The sequence below is a fragment of the Fusarium fujikuroi genome, chromosome FFUJ_chr08 (assembly GCF_900079805.1).
Source record: "Fusarium fujikuroi IMI 58289 draft genome, chromosome FFUJ_chr08".
Lineage (NCBI taxonomy): Eukaryota > Fungi > Ascomycota > Sordariomycetes > Hypocreales > Nectriaceae > Fusarium > Fusarium fujikuroi.
Genome location: NC_036629.1, coordinates 2646738 through 2665218, shown reverse-complemented (window position 1 = coordinate 2665218; position 18481 = coordinate 2646738). Strand labels below are relative to the sequence as shown.

General features: G+C 49.0%; 8 protein-coding genes; 2 read left to right on the top strand and 6 right to left on the bottom strand.

The window, feature by feature from the left end:
* Nucleotides 1-568: 568 nt before the first annotated feature.
* Nucleotides 569-1664, top strand: FFUJ_12702 (related to NADPH-dependent aldehyde reductase; the record flags this gene model as incomplete). XM_023582340.1 has 2 exons in its annotated part: nt 569-1298; nt 1348-1664. The coding sequence occupies 2 exons, from the start codon at nt 569-571 to the stop codon at nt 1662-1664; spliced, it is 1047 nt and encodes a 348-aa protein (XP_023434887.1).
* A 95-nt stretch (nt 1665-1759) lies between these two features.
* On the bottom strand, nt 1760-3149 carry FFUJ_12701 (related to methyltransferase; the record flags this gene model as incomplete). XM_023582337.1 has 10 exons in its annotated part: nt 1760-1777; nt 1825-2176; nt 2225-2362; nt 2413-2450; nt 2500-2522; nt 2573-2698; nt 2751-2792; nt 2841-2931; nt 3017-3058; nt 3114-3149. The coding sequence occupies 10 exons, from the start codon at nt 3147-3149 to the stop codon at nt 1760-1762; spliced, it is 906 nt and encodes a 301-aa protein (XP_023434886.1).
* A 457-nt stretch (nt 3150-3606) lies between these two features.
* On the bottom strand, nt 3607-5871 carry FFUJ_12700 (related to tol protein; the record flags this gene model as incomplete). The annotated part of the gene is made up of 1 exon (XM_023582336.1): nt 3607-5871. One exon carries the CDS (start codon nt 5869-5871, stop codon nt 3607-3609), a length of 2265 nt encoding a protein of 754 aa, XP_023434885.1.
* Nucleotides 5872-6471: 600 nt separating this feature from the next.
* On the bottom strand, nt 6472-7866 carry FFUJ_12699 (uncharacterized protein; the record flags this gene model as incomplete). The annotated part of the gene is made up of 1 exon (XM_023582335.1): nt 6472-7866. The coding sequence occupies one exon, from the start codon at nt 7864-7866 to the stop codon at nt 6472-6474; it is 1395 nt and encodes a 464-aa protein (XP_023434884.1).
* A 1679-nt stretch (nt 7867-9545) lies between these two features.
* Nucleotides 9546-10782, top strand: FFUJ_12698 (uncharacterized protein; the record flags this gene model as incomplete). XM_023582334.1 has 2 exons in its annotated part: nt 9546-9982; nt 10035-10782. The coding sequence occupies 2 exons, from the start codon at nt 9546-9548 to the stop codon at nt 10780-10782; spliced, it is 1185 nt and encodes a 394-aa protein (XP_023434883.1).
* Nucleotides 10783-10897: 115 nt separating this feature from the next.
* Nucleotides 10898-14262, bottom strand: FFUJ_12697 (uncharacterized protein; the record flags this gene model as incomplete). XM_023582333.1 has 10 exons in its annotated part: nt 10898-11099; nt 11149-11729; nt 11778-12077; nt 12125-12394; nt 12444-12693; nt 12742-13159; nt 13209-13568; nt 13622-13658; nt 13706-13872; nt 13923-14262. The coding sequence occupies 10 exons, from the start codon at nt 14260-14262 to the stop codon at nt 10898-10900; spliced, it is 2925 nt and encodes a 974-aa protein (XP_023434882.1).
* Nucleotides 14263-14963: 701 nt separating this feature from the next.
* FFUJ_12696 (uncharacterized protein) lies at nt 14964-16149 on the bottom strand (the record flags this gene model as incomplete). XM_023582332.1 has 2 exons in its annotated part: nt 14964-15989; nt 16042-16149. 2 exons carry the CDS (start codon nt 16147-16149, stop codon nt 14964-14966), a joined length of 1134 nt encoding a protein of 377 aa, XP_023434881.1.
* A 1346-nt stretch (nt 16150-17495) lies between these two features.
* On the bottom strand, nt 17496-17855 carry FFUJ_12695 (uncharacterized protein; the record flags this gene model as incomplete). Its single annotated transcript, XM_023582331.1, has 1 exon — nt 17496-17855. One exon carries the CDS (start codon nt 17853-17855, stop codon nt 17496-17498), a length of 360 nt encoding a protein of 119 aa, XP_023434880.1.
* Between the last annotated feature and the right edge of the window lie 626 nt (nt 17856-18481).

The window sequence follows — 18481 nt, the reverse complement described above, 5'->3', positions numbered from 1 at the left end:
CGGAACTTGGATCCTGAGTGGTCACAAACTCGCTACTAAGACGAAGCTAGCTAGCCGATCGCAATAATCCTTGACGGCAATCGATTTTATCGTGAACTTTGAGCTAATGATTCAACCGAGGTAGAGTCAGAAAAAAATGTTTTTATCAGCAAATATACACGAGAAGAGTCTACAGCAAGACTCTTTGGAGATTACTGATGCTCTTGTTATGGCTCTACTCAGTAAAACATAGTCATGGCTGGTAGCTGCGGCTGACCCAAGATTCCGTCATTCGTAGTATCGCTAAAATCTTTAGTCTCGGCCTAATGAATCGGAAGCGATCGCTTCATTTAGATTTCAGGCTCACCGCAAGCTAGCGACAGCGGAAGCTGGAAAATTCCGGGTTCACACTAAGAAGGCGGGGATCGATGCTCCATATATCGTCCCATCTTCATCTTATTCTGATTCCGACGTTGATTAGATTACACATCATATCTCTCCTACGACCATCTCCTGTCAGTTTTGACACTCTCGAGCTCTGAACGTACCATATAACTGAGAGAATCTGCACTAAATAGCGCCAGTCAACATGAGCAATTTACCGACGGCTATTCCCCGAGGCTCATGGGTCCTCGTGACAGGAGCGAATTGTTACACCGGCAGCCATGTGGTCATAGAGCTTCTGAAGCAAGACTTCAAAGTGCGCGGGACTGTGAGAGATCTCTCTTACAGCAAGTGGCTGCTCGAGCACCCAGCCGTGAAGCCACACGCAGACGAAGGAAAGGTGGAATTAGTTGTCGCGAACACATCAAAGCCAGGAGATTTCGATGAGGCGGTTAAAGGTGTTTCGGCTATCATTCACCTCGCCAATATCGGCGATTATACGCCAGATCCTAGTGTCGGTTTCGCATCAGCTATTGAGGCTGCTTTGACCGTGTGCCGATCTGCTACCAAGGAGGCGTCAGTCAAGCGATTTGTGGTGGCAGCTGGATTATGGTCATCAGTCTGGCCTAAGCCGGGGGAGACAAAGACTGTTGGGCAGGATACGTGGAACGATGACCTGGTCAAGGTCGCACAGGCGCCGCCACCGTATGAGTTGAGTCGCATTCTTCCCGTGTACCTGGGTGCCAGAGTTGAAGCCGAGAAGGCAGTATGGAAGTTCGCGAAAGACGAGAATGTCCCATGGGAGCTCAATTCTGTTAGTCCTTGCTGGATTTTAGGTGATCCGCTGGATGCGAGACACTATGGGCCTATGCCTACTCAGCTCTTGCAGCAACTATACCTTGGCAAGACAGATGCTCTGAAAGAGAACACAACGAGTAAGTTGACAGAGGATTGGGTAAGAGTCTCACAAAGCTGACCAGATAGTCTATTACACTCACGTCTCCGACGCAGCTGTCATTTACGTAGCAGCAGCTATCGACCCAGATGTCAAAGGCGCTCGTATTCCAGCACTGGCCGAGTCTTTCAACTGGAACAACGCTTTGGCCATCATGCGTAAAGCATATCCTGAGGAAGACTTTGAGGAAGACTTTGTGCCTGGCGACCCTGTTCTAAGCTACAAGATCGAGAACGATATTGCACCCGAGCTGCTGCAAAAGTGGGCAGGAAGGGACTGGATCAGTCTCGAGAAAGGAATCACAGAGACCATCGACTTTTCGAGGAAGCTGGGTAACTTGGACTAATCGTTTGCTTGAGAACGTGGAGAATATGATGGAAAAGCTTTTAGCGTCTTTATGACATATGCGCCGAGCTGTTACGAGATTTGGCAAAACGAAATTTATGGAAACGAGAAATACTTCGATCGCGCAGCTGTTTTCTCATCGCACTGCAGAACACGCGGACCTCATCCGCGCTCCAGCCCAAGAACCTCGTGAACAATCCAAGCAACAGACCCTCCAAGCCATTGTTAATGTTAGCATAAGACCACTTTCCCAGCTCTTTATAATGCTTGTCTTTGGGCCACTCGTTAATAGGCCACTTGAACTGCTTCTCCACCACATCAACAAACCCAGCTTTCTTAAGGAAGTTTTTGTACTTGGGAGCAAGGTTAATAGCTCGTCCTGCTTTAGCGCTGGCTTCGATGCTTAGAAGACCGGAGCGGAGGACTTCGCAGTCTGGGGGAAGAGTTCCGTCATCGCAGGCGATGGGGTAAGTTAGGTCTTGCATCTCGAGATAGCCGCCAGGTTCGAGATTACTGTCGCACGTTAAGAGAAGATTGGTGATTGAGTTTAGCTTGACTTACTCGTAGGCGTTCTGAACGAATTTCTCCATATCAGCGAAGGATCCTGTCATGACGCGGCAGAAGATAAAGTCGAATGGCTCTGACCACATCCACTCCTTTTCGAGATCGTCGATTTCGAAGTTGCAGTTCGGTGGGACCCTAAGGGACAGGTTAGCCATATGGACTCTGAGCATGAGAGCAAGTTATACAATGAGGGTTGGATAGGGCTAAGGTCTACGCCAACGACCTGAACCAGTCAGCCAAGATAATCGGACCGAGAAAAAGAGGAATGATACCTGAGCTTCTGGATGAAGATCGGCTGGATCAGATGGTCAGCGTATAGATTAGCCAATGACTTGCTTGACGCACCATATTCGATAGCCCAAATGCCAGTTCCAGTTCCAACATCCATGACTCGTTTAGCTGGCTTCTTGATCTTGGGGCTGAGGCCAAGTTCTCCATGAAGGGTGAGTAGCCAGAGATTATGCTGAAGATCTTCACCAAAACTCAGTACGTAGCATAGACGAAAGCCTGCCAATAGACCTACCCAAACGGTCACTCTCAGATGCGTCATTCGGAAAATTGTATTCTGGATCTTATATTAGTCATGAATGAGATGCCGACTAGAACGACTCACTTTCGGAACTCATAGCGTGGTAGGTTCTCCCATTTTCTTCTTGGAAGCGCAAAACGCTTGATCGAAGTGACTCGAGGCTTTCTGAATCGGTCTGTAGTGTTTTCTTTAGCACTTACTCTAGGGGCAATATTGCGCGTGCTGGCTGGCGCCATTGGGAGACTCGCCGCTGAACTTACGCCAGAGAATGTGGAGTCGGTATCGTCAAAGGTATCAGCGGCCTGTCCACAGAGGTCAGCATCGTTCAACGCAGTCAATGGCGCAGCGTCTCTATACCAATGCCTCATGTGGTTCTTGAGTAGGCGCAGACATGATGTAATGTGTCTGTTTGACAGTAATAAGCAGCAGATGGTTGTTGAGTGCCAGTGAATTGAGGAAAGGTGTTTACTTGAGAAAAGACAGCAATAAAGCCAAGAACAATCAGGTGATTCTCGGAGTTCGGCTCCGGAAAGGCAGGGAATAAGAAAAACACCTCATATGTAGCATACAATACTGCTTGGTTCAGTAACGTAATCCGATGCATGCCACGGGCACAGCGACAGTTCCAACCAACAGACCCACCAACGTTGCAGTGATGGCTTCATCGGGTAACTCTCTCTTCCTGGGGGATTTACGGAATAGTGATTCGCTGGCTGAACGAAGTCAAGAGTGAATTATGCTTTGTTGAGCCACATTTAGCTTTGACAAAGAATGAAGACAAGATCGAGGATGACATGTATGGCCGCGATAGTAGCCTTTCGATTGAGGAAGTGCCAACCTTGCTATGTGATCATCCGAGTCTGACTGACACTTCCTTGGGATCTAGGCTCATCCACTGATCCAAGGATATGCCATGGCAAACCTGAACCCTCCTGGCGAGGCCGTCATCTTCTCTGGAGATACACATTAAATCGACCACAAATCGCTCCTTTGAGCATAAATCCTGCCACTGAGAGACAGCGGCGTCAAAGCTGTATTGATCGGAAAACAAGCGACCGCTCATCTTTGCATTATATCGGCTTGTTCCGCAACCGGCAGTATATCCCGAGTACTGTGGAGGCTCTGGATCCGTCAGTTTAGCAGTGGCAAAGATGATAAACTCCAGTTGCTCTGGTTGCTCGGCACGCCAGCCAGGATCACACTGCAGACTTCCGATCGAATACCCGTCTTTCCCTATTATGTCAAAGTTTGGCAGTTCCATCCTACCATCGGGCGTTTTGGAGACTGTGATGTGAGCAGCTGAGGTTTTGAACTCCAGGATAGGATTTTGCTGCGCGAAAGGACTCTGGGATGTACGAACTGGTGAAAGATATTTATCATATCTCTCACACAACGCCTTGTCGATGTCTGTCTCTTGGATAATGCCAGACCTAGCCCAGCCACTCTCTCGTCCACCACCAGACGTCCGTGTACTGGATGGTACTGCAAGGCACCACTCAACTGGACCCTGGAAGCTTGACCAACTCCAACTGGGGAAGTCAGTCCGTTGATGATCAGGATGGGGGTCATGGCCATGGAGTGGTTGCCATCCCAGCCCGAACCCAAACTGGTCTAAGGGAAGACCAAAACTGCATGTCGATCCCCACTTCTTGTCTTCCTCCATCCACTGGACCGCGGCGGCCCACGCATTGAGGATATCCTCAGGATGACCCAGGGTACGCTTGGTGTACTCTTCTACAATCCTGTAGTAGCCCCCCTCTGGGTACGATCCATTTGAGCGGAGGAGCATCAGATCCTTTATTCTCCCAGCCTCTGTCGTTTCGGTGTTTGCTGAAGCTGCCGTAGAATTACCGCCTGGTACTTCCCAGACACTTTCCTCGCAGTACATCGTCTCGCGACAAAGGAAGAAGATCTGTGACGTCGTGAAGAAAAAGATTCGTCTCGAGAACGCTGCTTCTTGGAATGTCCAGCCGCGACTGAACCAGACTGAGCTCTCTATCTCAGTGAAGAGCGATGGGTAGCATGTCATGATACTCAAACCCCTTATAGTAGCCTTGTGTTGTGTCTCTGGCTGCCGTGTGCCCGGCCGGACTCCCGGGAGGGGGTCGCAAAAGGAATTACTGCTCAAGGCAACCAAAGTACAAGTTGCTCCGGAGTAGATTGACGCCATGTGGTGGATCTCTGGGTCGACCGAGCCCGGCTTTTGGGGAATGCACAATTGATCGACCCACAAGAAGCGCAGACCGATCTGCCGACAGAAATTCATGGCATCAGTAATGGTATGGCCCAAAATTATGCCTGGTGCGGAGAGGCTCCCTGTTTGTTGGAGCTCTTTCTCGTTGGAGGTCGTTAGCTGGGTACCAGGTATACCACCACCCCAGACGTAGCTCAAGGCAGCATAGTCATCGTGTGAAGAGGATCCAGAGACAATGCAGTTACTCTGAACATCGATAAGCCTGTTTGGCCGAGTTATCTTGCCGACTGGTTTGTACTCCATGCACTCCTCATGCTGCTCATTGCAAAGATCTAACCAGGTTTTACAGAGTTCAAAGTCAATATCTGCGCCGACGAGTCTCCCGCCAAAACAGCTCCCAAATTTTATGTTCAATTTCTTGTTTGCTTGAAGTCCCAAACGCGACTCGGCTTGTTCCTTGACTTGACGTGCGCGCTCCCAAGCCGCTGTAGGAGAGCGCTTCGGAGAACTCAGCTGAAGACCACGAATCATGAGTGAACCATGGCTGGGATGCCGATATGTACCGTTATGAAAGCCAATACACTGCGTAAACTCTCCGTCAAACATGCCTGTTCCTATCTCGACCGCCGTAATCACCATCTCATTTTCTCTTGCATCCGGGAAAGGGTCGGGTACGTTCAGACGGTTTGAGGTGCGTGTCATCATCCTAAGTGTCCGTATCTGATGGAAAGTCAACATGCAAAAGGTACAGCATCGCACATGCATTCTGATGTGCCCCCAGGTTCTCGGGACCTGTTTCCGAGAGTCGAGATCTGCCCGGTACGGGTTGAAACCATCGGGGTAATTGGCGTAATCACGGCCTGTGAAGATGCCATGGAAGTCCACGTCCCTGCAGATATTGCAGAGACTGCTGAATGACATATTGGCTTGGCTGCCTGCCACAGTAACTTTGACTTCAGGTGGATGGGTTACGGGAGATGACAGGCTTTTATTTGGGCCGCAACAATCAGGAGGTAAAATGACAAGTATCAGCCCAATGGACAATACTTATAGCCATGGGAAGTTGCATTACAGCACGGGGGTAGGGTCTACCAATTTCATCACTTTATAAACTGGGAATTGAAGAAACAAACCCCGCACATGTGCAACCTGAACTCAAAGGTCGTGCAGAGAATGGTGTAGAGCTGAGTTGCATCCCTTCTGACTCTTGGCGTACTATTGGTCGACCTTGACAAACTTGCGGGTCGCTGCTTTATACGTGGCACCATTGCCAGAGAGGCTTGAGAATACCAGGACTGCTTACAGCTGCAGCTAAGACGCGCGTCCAGCGTTGCAAGTACTCAGTGAACAGGCTTTCGGCATTGAGTATCACATCATGTGGAAAGGGACGAACCTGCAACCTGAGATTTTCCCGGAATCAATAAGTAAAAGTGGTAGAGATAGTGGATTATAACTATAAGAGTCCAAGTGTTCATGATCATCTCAAAATACGTATATATTTCTCCAAGGTACGGGCTTACTTCAATCATGCAACAAAAGCTTGACCCCTCTGGATGTAGCCAATTGCTTAATCCTCTTAATATCAAACATAATCGGGTCATCCACAAATGCTTCCGAGAGATCTAGGACTCTTAACTCGCTGAACTTCCCTTGTGGTCCAGCGTTCTCGAGTAATTCTATAATGCCCTCCAGGTATGGCTCGAGGAACACGTCATTACTACTGCAGACCCAACTTTCGATGAACATGTGGGAACGGGGCTTGAGAACCTGGGTAGTTTGAGGTATTCGATCGAGGACGATCTTGATACAGTTCTCATCGTCGCTGGACCAGGAACCTTCGAAAAGGTCCGTGATATGGACCGCAAGAGTCCGGATACATAACATTTGTGAATAGGCTTCCTCCAAAACAGGGTCTGGGTTAGGGAATCTCGGGATACTAATGTCGAGGTCCAGGTCTTCCAGAGAACATTTATGTTTCAAAATAGCCTTTGCTAGCTCTTTCTGGTCCGGCCAACCGTAGATTTCCAGCCCATAGTCAGCTCGAACACTGAGCCTTATGAGAGACCTACATGCAGTAATGAAATCTACGACTCCAAATCCTAAAAATCCCACAATGGTTAACTCTGTGATGGGTGATGTCGAAACTGGAAAAGGGAGCACGTAGTCGTCAAGATGTGTTAGAGGAAGTTCATTTTCCTCGCTACCCAGCCCATCATCCGGGTCATCGAATAAACCATGGGCACAGAGCGTCTGGATACCAGGGAGGTGCAGAAACGATATAGCATACGCCATGTCGAAAGTTGTCTCCCTGTTCCAGGGCTGTAGGGTAACATGACGAATCCGACCCAGAGGCAATTGCGATGCCATCTCAGCCGGTTCATCAAGCAATCGACTAACAGCTTCTCTCATGTAAAGCAAAGGCATAAAGTGTTGGCGAGATTCAGGATAGAAAGATGGTATCGTGATGTTGAGATGGGTCAACCTCGTACACCAAGCCAAGATCAACACGGCGATAGCATCCTCGCACCCGAGGCGTATGCGATGGCACACGTGAGTTGAGAGAAACTCGGATACTTGAAGGTCCTTCTCAGCAGCGTTTGCTAGAGCAATTAGACTCTCAGGGCTCAAGTCAACTGAATCGGGATCATGATCGTGCAAGGGTCGAAGATATCCAAAGTCCAGCCTTTCAACGTGCCTCCGAAGTTCAGGGCTTCGGAGAAGATGAAGGGCAAATCTCTCGATGGAAGGCTCAAGACATTCTTGGCTGTTGTTCCATTGGCGTACGAGGAGAGGAAAGACGATTTTGTTGAAGCGCCTGTTCACGAGGCTGACGTTTTCAAGGGATACGCGGTCACTTGTGACGAAGTCGAAAACTCTGTCGAGGGTCTCGTCAGGCAAGTCGGATAATACGACCATGTTATGGAGAAAAGGTATGGTTATTGTGAAAATGCGTCTATTGGAGTTGGCGAATGCCTTGGCTCACAGTAATGAGAGATGAGAAAGATAAATGATGTCATTGTGTCCCTTCCGCGTATCACAGGTTAGTATTTGCTGACAGATGTTTCTGTGCATAAAGTCCTAGGTTGCTAGCATAAGGATTATGCATGTTGTGCACAAACCTCAATCTGCGGGACTTGGTCGCCTTGAGTGATTCTTCCATATGTGTGCTAAAGGCTTGTAAGGTTATTTTCCCAGCCGGAAACTTACACTTGTATTTTCTACAGCAACGTAATCAATGTTGCTGAACGAGAAGTTGAAGCAACAATTAAGCAACACTTACTGAATCTTGTCTGGCCTGTGATGTGTCCCAGACGTGGCGTTTCAACCCCTCAATTTAGCGGCCAAGGGGTCGCATCTAGACCACCAGCACCAACACAGAACCACTCTCTACACCATTTAATCACAGGTCCTCCGCTGCTCGGGTCTTCACAGAGCCTCTCGTCTTGGCTACATATCCTGCTCTTCAATTGCCCGCCCAGCTTCTTCGTAGCGATTCAGCCAAGACCTGTCACCTACCGCAACGTTACCGCGATTGTTTCTCGTCGAGAGCCTTACAAGGCTCATTCTCCGGGGCTGTGACTGTAAGACAGTTGCCAAGACCAATAGTCCCAAATCATAGCGCCGAAATCTTTCAGCTCCCGACGCCAAGCCAATGAGACATGACATGGCGGATGTTAAGCATATTCGCCGAAATGAAAACGGCTCACGCTACGGAGTAAGCTTTTGCAAAACAGCGGTCTTGGGGGGTCATGCCCAATTGAGTTGGGCTGTCAGGATCAAGTGTTGCACCGCGGAGCAGATCTCGTATAGAGGCAGGGGTGCTGTTTACGGGAAGCTGTGCGACGATAAGCAAGGGACGGTCAATCTGTGTCTGCTCTATGCCTCGCCACTGTTATCGTATGCCTCATTCTGCTGCTTTTCTTTCTTTATTCGGTCTGGGCTTGAGATAGATTGCTGTTGGCTGGCGATGGAGATAAATCGAATGCGGAATGGTAGAGGGGCAGTGCTTGAGTAAGGGTCCGTAGGTGCCAGCAACAAGAGCTTGTGTGGTGTCATCGCGTACCTGATTGGGAAAACGAGGTCTCTGCGCCAATCGGGCAGCACGGTCAATGGAATTTATCCTGTCGTAGCAACAACATTTTGAAGCAATTGGACCCTTCCCCACGCCGTGATGGTCCCTGCATATCCCTCGCCGACGAGATAAACCTCAAAATATTCCCCAAGAATCGCGGTTTCGCTATTTTTGTACCTCAAGCCATCGTCTAAAAGTCCTCTTCCAGTGTCATTAGCTCCGTTTCGAGGCGGAGATTGCTAACAATCATCCCGAATGGGTGCGGCTGAGGGGACCCTGGTATGGAGGATTCAGCTTCTGCAAGCCCTGTCACACGATATTGGTTCTGGCCCTTCAGTGGCGTTTTGATCTGCCCAGGGGGGAAGCATCCCAGCCGCATTGTCGCTCTGCGCTGGCTCCTTCAAAACAATTGTTTCCTGCAATCGCGTCGCCTGTCCCTTGTCTTGGTTGTTTCTTCGTGCATCTCTTTTTTCCTTACCATTCTTCGTACCAACTTTCACGGTTTTTGGCTTGCAGGTTCACCATGCGGTCAACTTCACAGGCTCTCCTCCTTGGAGCTCTGCTCCAAGCTACGAATGCAATGGAGATGGCTCACGCCGCTCAAAGGAACCGCGTGCGCGATGCAGCACCAGCAATAACCGAAGCCCCATACGGTCTGGTCCACGAAGCAGAACTGCTTGTCGGCCACAATGGACTTCACGCACGTCAAGCAGCAGCCTCTTCGAGTGAGCCTCTGGTGGTCACTATCGCGCCCGACGCAACATGCGGATACTTGTCTGGGCAAGCAGGCGCTGCAGTCACCTGCGGCAATGGTCGTCCGTGTTCATGGGCCGCCACTAGTCGTACCGGTCTTGTCGGTTGCGGCAACGACATCTATATCCTTTGTGTCGAGTCTAGTGTAGCCGTCAATCCTAGTTCATGCGATGACGTGTGTCAGAGTAACACTTTCTATCTTAAATGGTGAGACACCATCATCGCTGTTTCAGATTCTCAATACTAACTGATCTTTCAGTACCGACTCCGACACGCCCTTCTGCCGCACGTATGCCTACCCAAGCGGTATTGCCGACTATCGCTGTGCATCCACATCCGTCGAGAAAGCACAATCTGTCGAGTTTACATATGACGGCCAGAAGAATGCCAACTTCAAGACTACAACTCTCAGCGACGGCATCGCATCACAGTCACTATCAGCCACCAACACCGACAGCGGTAGTGGCTCTGCTGGACAGGCAAGCGAGACAGAGACACAGGCAGAAACTACTACTACTTCGGAAGCTCCTGAGCCTACCAAGAAGAGCAAGTCAACACCTGTTGGTGCTATTGTCGGTGGTGTAGTCGGTGGTGTCGCTCTCATTGGCCTCATCGGTCTTGGTGTCTTCTGCCTGCTGCGCAGACGTAAATCCAAGCCTGAACCCGCTCCCGCTCCCGCTCCAGCTCAACCAGTCATGGCTCAGCAACAAGCTCCTCCTCCCGCCCCTATGAACCAGAACCCTTATCCTCAGCAACAGTATTTCCAACCAGGTGTGCAGCCTTATCCTGATCACAGCATGGCGGCATCTCCTGCGCCATCAGATGCTCGTATATCGATGATGAGTGGACCTATCTCAAGTGTCGGACCAACTTCACCCGGGGGATGGCATCAACAGCCATCGCCCCCGCCGTTTCACACACCTGCGCCGGCGTATGAGATGGCTGGTCCTGAGGCGCGTGAGCAGGAGCCGGTCTATGAAATGGGTTCTGACTCTGTGAAGAAGTGAGATGATCAACATTCGTTTTAGCTATTATATGCATTGCTCGGTAGTTCATTTAGAGTAGTCATGATTTGGAATTAATACGGATTCTTCATGAGTTACATTGATGGTCTAATGATGCTTAATCCATGTTGACCATTCCCCAATCAGCAAAGATCTTTGATGTGAGATTCAAGTCACCACTTGAGATGGGCTTAGACCCTCCAAGGAAGTCATCGTAGTTGTTGTACACCGAGACCCTGTGTTTATGATCGGCAACAAGCGACAGCCCAGGTGCATCGGTCTTCAGGACCAAGGTTCCCTCCTCGTTCTCCTCTTGGGGTCTGCAAAATGTCAGCACGAACAACGCCAATGTTAGAAGAAGACACTTACAGCGGCTGAATTGAGTTCTCATAGACGTCTTCCAGTACAGCGACTACACCCTTACCAAGCTGCTCATCGCTCAGTGCAGGTTCGAGATTGAGTTTGACGCGATCTCCGCTAAGCTGGGCATTAGGCGATGTTCTCAGCACGTGATCGATATTAGCCTCGGCATTGCTTCCATAAAGATAGAAGGGCATTCTATCTGGGTATTTCTTGTCCAAGTCATCATGCGACATGGATCGCTTGACAACAACTTGGATTTTGGAAAGCTTGAACTTAGCCAGAGGTTCAACGTCACCATTAGCTGGAATGCCGTCATCCAGTCGGAATTCGACATCGCCAGTTGACTCAAGAAGGTTACCGAGCTTCTCAGGCTCCACGTTGGCAATGGTGTAGAACTTGTCTGGATTCTCCTTGCGAAGCTTCTGATATAGCTCTTTGACGTCGCCGGGGAGTTCAACGGTGATGATGACTTGCCAGCGGTGAGCGGCCATGTTGAACATGGGAATGTGGACTAGGTAGATCTTGTCATGGCCTTGGACGACGAAGCCGTGAATGTCTGGATTCTCGGTGTTGCGAGTGAGAACATGCTACAACTGTTAGCATAAGTCATGAAAGGCTAAATCTGGAAAGCTTACCTGCACCTCTTCCTCTGCAATCTTTCTGAAGGACGTGACCAAACTCTCAAGGAATGGCGAGTCGGTTGGCCAAGGGCTCATCGTCACATTGACCAAGAATGTCAGGTCTCCATGGGCAGTATGCTCCTTGTTTGAAAGTTCAAGACGTTGCTTGAAGTTGGTCAAACACTTGCCATAAGGCTTTTCACCAAATGACGACGAGGTCAGGAACAGAGGTCGATCAGAGATTGGCGTCTTATCATCTTCAATGGTGTAGGAGAGGCGCTGGAAGATACGTTGATTGAGGTAGTTGGCCTCTCCCTGATGTTCGTCAGTATATGCACCAAGTCGACAGTGATATAACTTACGATGTCGGTATTAGCCTTGCCGTTAATCCTGAAGTTGCAAGCGAAGGCGTTGATCATTAGATCGCCGCCGAGAGTTTCGAGAAGCTCCCAAGTCTCTTCATCTTTGAACAGATCCTCATTGCTGACTCCAAGGATCTTTTCGCGGATTCGTTCCTTTTCTTTCGCAACATCCTCAGCTGAGCCACCGTTGCGCTCAATGGGTAGTCTAATGAGGGGTACGACGATCAGGTCATCTTCAGGCTTGGTCAAAGTAGCCCAGTGACAGTAGAGCTGTGAGAGCGTCAGTATAGATGCTGTTGGGATTATTGGTGGCACAAACCTTGGTGCAGGTAAAGATGGCTTCTCCGAGGAGTCTACCATACCCGTCAACCTCAAGCCCGAGGGTCTTGTGAGTTAGCCATGTTGCCACTGCTGCAGCTCCGGGCTTGCTTCCCTCAACACCATATACGCCCATACTTCCCTTGTCGTCGCCTTGATGGTAAACAATCGGGCTGGTCCAGGTGATGAGGTAGCGCATGCGCTGGTCACGGTAGCAAAGGCCACCGGCAGGATAATTGATATAACCGGACCTATCGACAATTGTTAGAACAAATCTTCTATGGGACCTGGGAACTTACTTGTGAGGATCAATTGTGATGCTGTCAGCAAAAGGCAGACACTCAAGTTGTTCCCTCGTATAAGGCTGGATAGCCAACTTGGGCACAAACGGCAGATCTCCACCAGGAATGGGAGCGAACATCCTGCGCTCAATCATGGACGAGAAGTAACCTCCCCACGCAGCATCACAATGGATGGCGAACGACAGACCACGAGCTTGGAATTCTTCGCGAAGCTCAACGACTTGACGAAGCGGATCGCAGGCACCATGTTCAGTCGATCCGATGATGACGACACCGCCAAAGACGGGTGTGTACTGAGATTCATCGTCACCTTCAATGCAAGACTCAAGATGCGCGCGGAGGCTGGAGATGTCCATACGGGCTTCTTCGTCAACGGCAATGTCGACAAAGTTATCGGAACCGAGACCAGAGATAGCTGCATATTGTTAGCAAGTCTGCTGTAACGCACGAGACGGTTTGTTTACCTCCACCCTTTGGCCAAGAGTAATGCTTCGTAGCACTGACGAAGAACTTGGCAGGTTTGGTAATACCGAACTTCTGATCAACATATTCTTTTCCCACAGTCTGAATCAGATAATCGTGCAGAGCGGTCTGCAAGAAAGTGGCGGAGATGGCATATTCGCTCGTCAAGCGAGTGGGGATCTGGAGAATTGCGGTTGGCTTCAGGTTGAGAAGTTCCCAAGTAGACAACTCGTTGAAGGGCTTGTCCTCTCCCTTGCACGTGGTGACCTTGAAAGGCGGCTCAATACGGGTAAGGAAGTTGAGTGGTGCGCCTTCGGCCATGGCGAGCTTAAGTGATAGCGGGTAGAACTTGAGGTTTCGAACTAAGTCATCGGTGAGACAAGCAAAGTGAAAATAGGTAGAATCATAGACTTACTCGCCCAGATAGCTTCAAGATTGGCGACCGAACCGTCCTGCAATATTGTTAGACATCATCACGACAAAGGACGAGTTTACTGACGCAGGTAATGTGGCCCCATGGCACAACATCAGAGTCCTCACCACCAACACCATAGCCATAGCCCAGCATGCGGCACAGATCTTCCCCGACTTGACGCTCAACGCCAGTAGTGTAGGGACTAGCCTCTGTGGCAACGTTGTTAGGGTTATACATCATAGCCGCCATATCTACATCCCATCCCATCAGCAGCGTTCACCAGCGTGTGAACTCTACTTACATCCGATGATACTAGGCATAGCAGCATCCATGTTCATATGCGCATTATACCTCGGCGACCAAAACGGAATGGAATTGGTCGACAGCTTCTTGGAGATATCCTTGACATCTTCACGGAGTTGAGCGATACTACCTTGGAACTCCTCAGTCTTGATCATATCTTGAGTGATGAAAGCTGGATCATCTTTGTAGAGATTCTCCCGCGTGTTTTTCTGTTCATTCAAGACATAAGTGAAGAATTCACTGAGAAGATCAAAGTTCTCGGCGCGGGGACCGAGAAAGTATGAGCCGACGCGGGCGTGTTGGCGACGCTCATGCTCGATCTGCTCGTCGCTGACCATTGTGTTTGGTTTGGAGTAGTGATAGAGATATCGAACAGTATGGGGATCTCGGGAGCAGCCTCGAAAATCGAGGAAATGGCGCTGTTCTTATATCACAAGTGATACCACAAATCGACCTCTACGTAATCGGAAAGGTTGTTCACCTTGATCTCAGCTGAAAGTCCAACACTTCGTATACCGAGCCTATACATTCTGTACACATTGAGGGGTATCGCAAGCTTCCCCTCCATCGTCGTCACAAAGACCAGTCTAGAACAGTGACGAGTGATGCATATGAAACATGGCCATCACGGTGAATGTTTAAAATCCTATAGTCTCATGCACGGAACGAATATATGCAGTCCCATCTGTGCCAATTTTTGAATGGGGAAAGGTGAGCTTGCGCTATTGATGCTTCAGCTGAGACTTGTTAGTCGCGGTAACCCCATTGAGCATCGGGGAAACGACCTTGATGCCGCGTGACCCACGGAATACGGCAAATCGTGTATGTTAAAAGTCTGGATTACTTGTTACTACAAATAAATGCATTTATCTCATGTGAATATGCATCTTCCTGCATTCTTCTGTTGTCATTATTGATCTTGTTGTCTTATCCTGTGGTACTCCGCATCATGGTTGTTGCGTAGCATATCCTATCCCCACTTTGAGACGGCGATAACGCGTACGCGATTGCTTATCCGTGAGACCAATTAATTCTCCCCCTACTTTTGCCAGACAATGCCAGCCATTGTCTTCGCAGCTCGTCCAGCCAAGTCTCGAACTTCGGGTGACAACTCCTCATTCTGAGACTCAGCCTCAAGCCTCCTCCGTGCAAATTCTCTCCTTGCCGTCTCCCATCTCGCCCGGCCTTTATACCTCTTCCGTGATCTGTTCCACGGGAGTTCTTTGTCCCTCAACTTCAATATCCTATCCACCACCTCAATATCCCTCTCATCTCTCGTATGCGGATACCTAGCATAAACCTCCTTCCCAGCAATGATAGTCCACAACGCAGCGCAAGTGACGTAGTGACTAAGAATCTCATGGTCTGGTGGTGGTGATACACGCCGATACCATGGCGTCGGGGCTTTTTCCAGCGCATCAACAGCACATATTTCTCCTTGGAGGTGTATGTTTGCTACTCCGCTGGCAGTCAGTCGAGCGTAGAACGCATTCAGGTTCTGCTCCGCTTGTTGTTCTGGCCATAACCAACCGGCTCCGCATCCACAGGAGTCGTTCCTCACCTCGGTGATTGAAGCGCCCAGAATAATCAGATCGCTCCAAACCGTGCCTAGTTGCCAGACCCAGTCTCTTTTGAGGGGGATCGTCATTGGTACTGGTTCCGGGGGATTTGGTCGGGCTTTGAGTGCTTTGACTAGATCAACTAGTTTGTCCTGTCGAGTTTCGTTGGTGAAGGCTATTTTCTTTGCTGTGTGAAGAATTGAGTACCATAGGTTCCAAAGAAGCATCTCGGCGTTCTTGGAATGATCGTGCTCAGTCTCAGGTTCAGGCCAATCTTGCTCAGGCCCCCAAAGCTCGAGTGCCCTCTCGAAACTATAATACTTTCGCTGTATTCGAGCGACCCTCTCTTGTCGAAAATATTCTGTACCAGCGTTTGCAGTTGAATAAACGTCATCTATTGGCTTTGCCAGAACGTCGACTGCCTCGGCTGTTGAAATCTCGCCTGACATGTATTGATCCACGACAGTTGTATCTGCGTGTATCTGCGTAGAACCAATTTCGTATCTCTGCTAAGCGGTCAATCTTTGCAGCAAAGTCGAAGGTGTCGTCATCAGCGACTGCTTTCGCGCGGTCATTCTCCTTGGTTTCCTTTTCTACTCTCCTGGCACGTCTCTTTTCCGTTTTCGCTTGGTCTCTCTTCTCTTTGGATAGTCTGTTCTTAGGCATTATTAAAAGTTTATGGCTAGTAGAGGCTAAGTCTCTTAATTCTTAAAACCTCCTCCTAGGACTATGCTTTTGCATACCGTACCGTAGCATCGTAATATTTTTGGTGCTTTCAGTCTTTTCATGGCGTTAAATACTGATCGAGCAGTGGGTCTGAAGGCTTAATCCCCCATTTTCCGTATCGGTCTTGCCGAAGAGTCATTGCTGACCCAACATCTTACATCATCCTCCTGATCGTCAATACGCAACACCTAATACCCCTTTCCGGTTCGCAAAGAAACGGGGCAAGTCGGTTGAGCGACTAAGTGAAACTGCGAAACCAGCTACGGACCTCAAGGAAATCCTCGTTTTATCTTTGCCGATCCAATAACGTAGTTCATTTGTTGTATGACAAGTTACAGTTCTATGTAATGCAATAACAACATCGCGTCCGTCTCCAAAAGAATTAGGCATCAAAGCTCTTCCTCAGCCTCAGGAGGGACGATTGTCCCGCTTGCGCTTTTCTATTTTCTTCTTTGATGGCCCTCTTATTCCAAGTCCTTTGGCACCGAAGCCCCCAGCTTGAAATCTTCGAATCTGACATCAAGGCAGATATCAGCTTTAGACATTTTTCTCAGCCAGCGATTCATTGTGGTTTTAAAAGAACAATCATGACTATAGGAACAACCATCCGCCCGCCATTTTGGCGATTTGAGTTGAGTAGAAAATCTCTGTAGCTGCAAGAGGCTCTTTTCTTGAGCTGGGCGGCCGCCGATAGGTCTTGGGACCTCCAAGCCGAAGCTGAGCATCTGCTTTATTAGCATCCCCAGCATCATGGCGGTACATTCTGTGTGGCATCCACCGTCGTTGCTCCAGAAAGAATCGAGTAGCCTGTAGAGGTTGTCAGAGTAGCTTTGTGTGAGCAGTTGTCTCCGTTTCTCTAGTGAGTCTACACCAGTGTTAGTCACGCACCCCGAGCACTTCATTGTTGCAACTTGCCCAAAATGATACTAGGCAGTGGCAGGTCCGTCCGTATCGGCCCGGCGGTCGCTTTGATCACGGTTTGAACAATTGAGTTGAACAATTCGCTCTTAGCGAAGACCCAACTGATTAACAACCGAGACATATTCGTCTCATAATTGGATCCTTCTATTTCATCTTCCTGTATCACAGAGGCAATCCAGTTTTCAGCAAACATCTCCACTATCTCATGGCAGTCGTAGTAATCGACAAGTATAGCTATCTCCGTCAAAAGGTCAAGTTCCATGGTCTTTGGGACGTCTCTATGGTGGCCATGCATGATGTCTAGCAAGATGAGAAGCGCCGAAGCGCTGCACTCCAAAGTCTTGACTTCAAAGCGCCCATATCCATTACGAGAGCTCTCTGTGAATGGACCATTGAGCATGGCCTTGAAGACAGGAGAGGCAAGCATCAAGTGCGCCGACGAAACGCGATAGCATAGTTCGACATGCTGCCCGTCCTCGTTGGATGGTTTCAGGTTTTTCAGCATCAAGACACTGAATCGAAAGTGTGACGTCCTTGAACCCACTTAAAACAGGTTGTTGAATCTCCATTTGGTCATCTCGCTCTTCATCCTCGTCCATTTCTTCGTCAGTGGCATCCGAATCCACGGCTCCAGGCAACGATTCCTGGTGGCTGCGAGGATTGGGCTTTCGCAGAAGTATATCAGTGTCTCCTTCGGGAGCGAAAACTAGTAGCGAAGGCTTCATTGTCGTTAATGCGGCCAGTAGCTGTCGTCTCGATTAAATGTTAATGATGAGGATCAGACGCGTTACGTCGGTGCCTAGCATCGGTACCTAGCGTCTGTGCTTAGCGCATTGCTATCGCTATCATTTATCGATTATCGTATGTCTTCTATCGGCTTATCTTATCTCTTATCTCCGCAGTCTTTTAAACTCAAGGGGAATCTCAGGTCAATCAGCTGCACTGCCGCGCTTCTACATTTATAAAAGGAATCTTAAATAAAAAAGCGAATCTCTATTCTAAAATAATTTATTATAGTTATTATTTATTACAGAGCTTCACAAACTGTAGTCAATGCTGCGCCGGATATTATCTAAATGGCCACGGTCGATACATGAAAATAGCAGGCTGTCAAATTGTATTCAGTCATCATCACTGCAAGATATAGACAATCCTAAACAAAACTCTAGACTGGAACAACATAGCGCTGAGATTTTCTTAACAGAATCCCTGTGATGAATATGATATATGTTACGGAGTAGCCGTCTTGAAATCCTTCTCAGTGCTCCGGCATACCGATCAGCATTTCAACCAGCCTTGAGATCAACACGACGTATTAGTTGCCGTAAGTGGCTTACTACACATCTCCCAA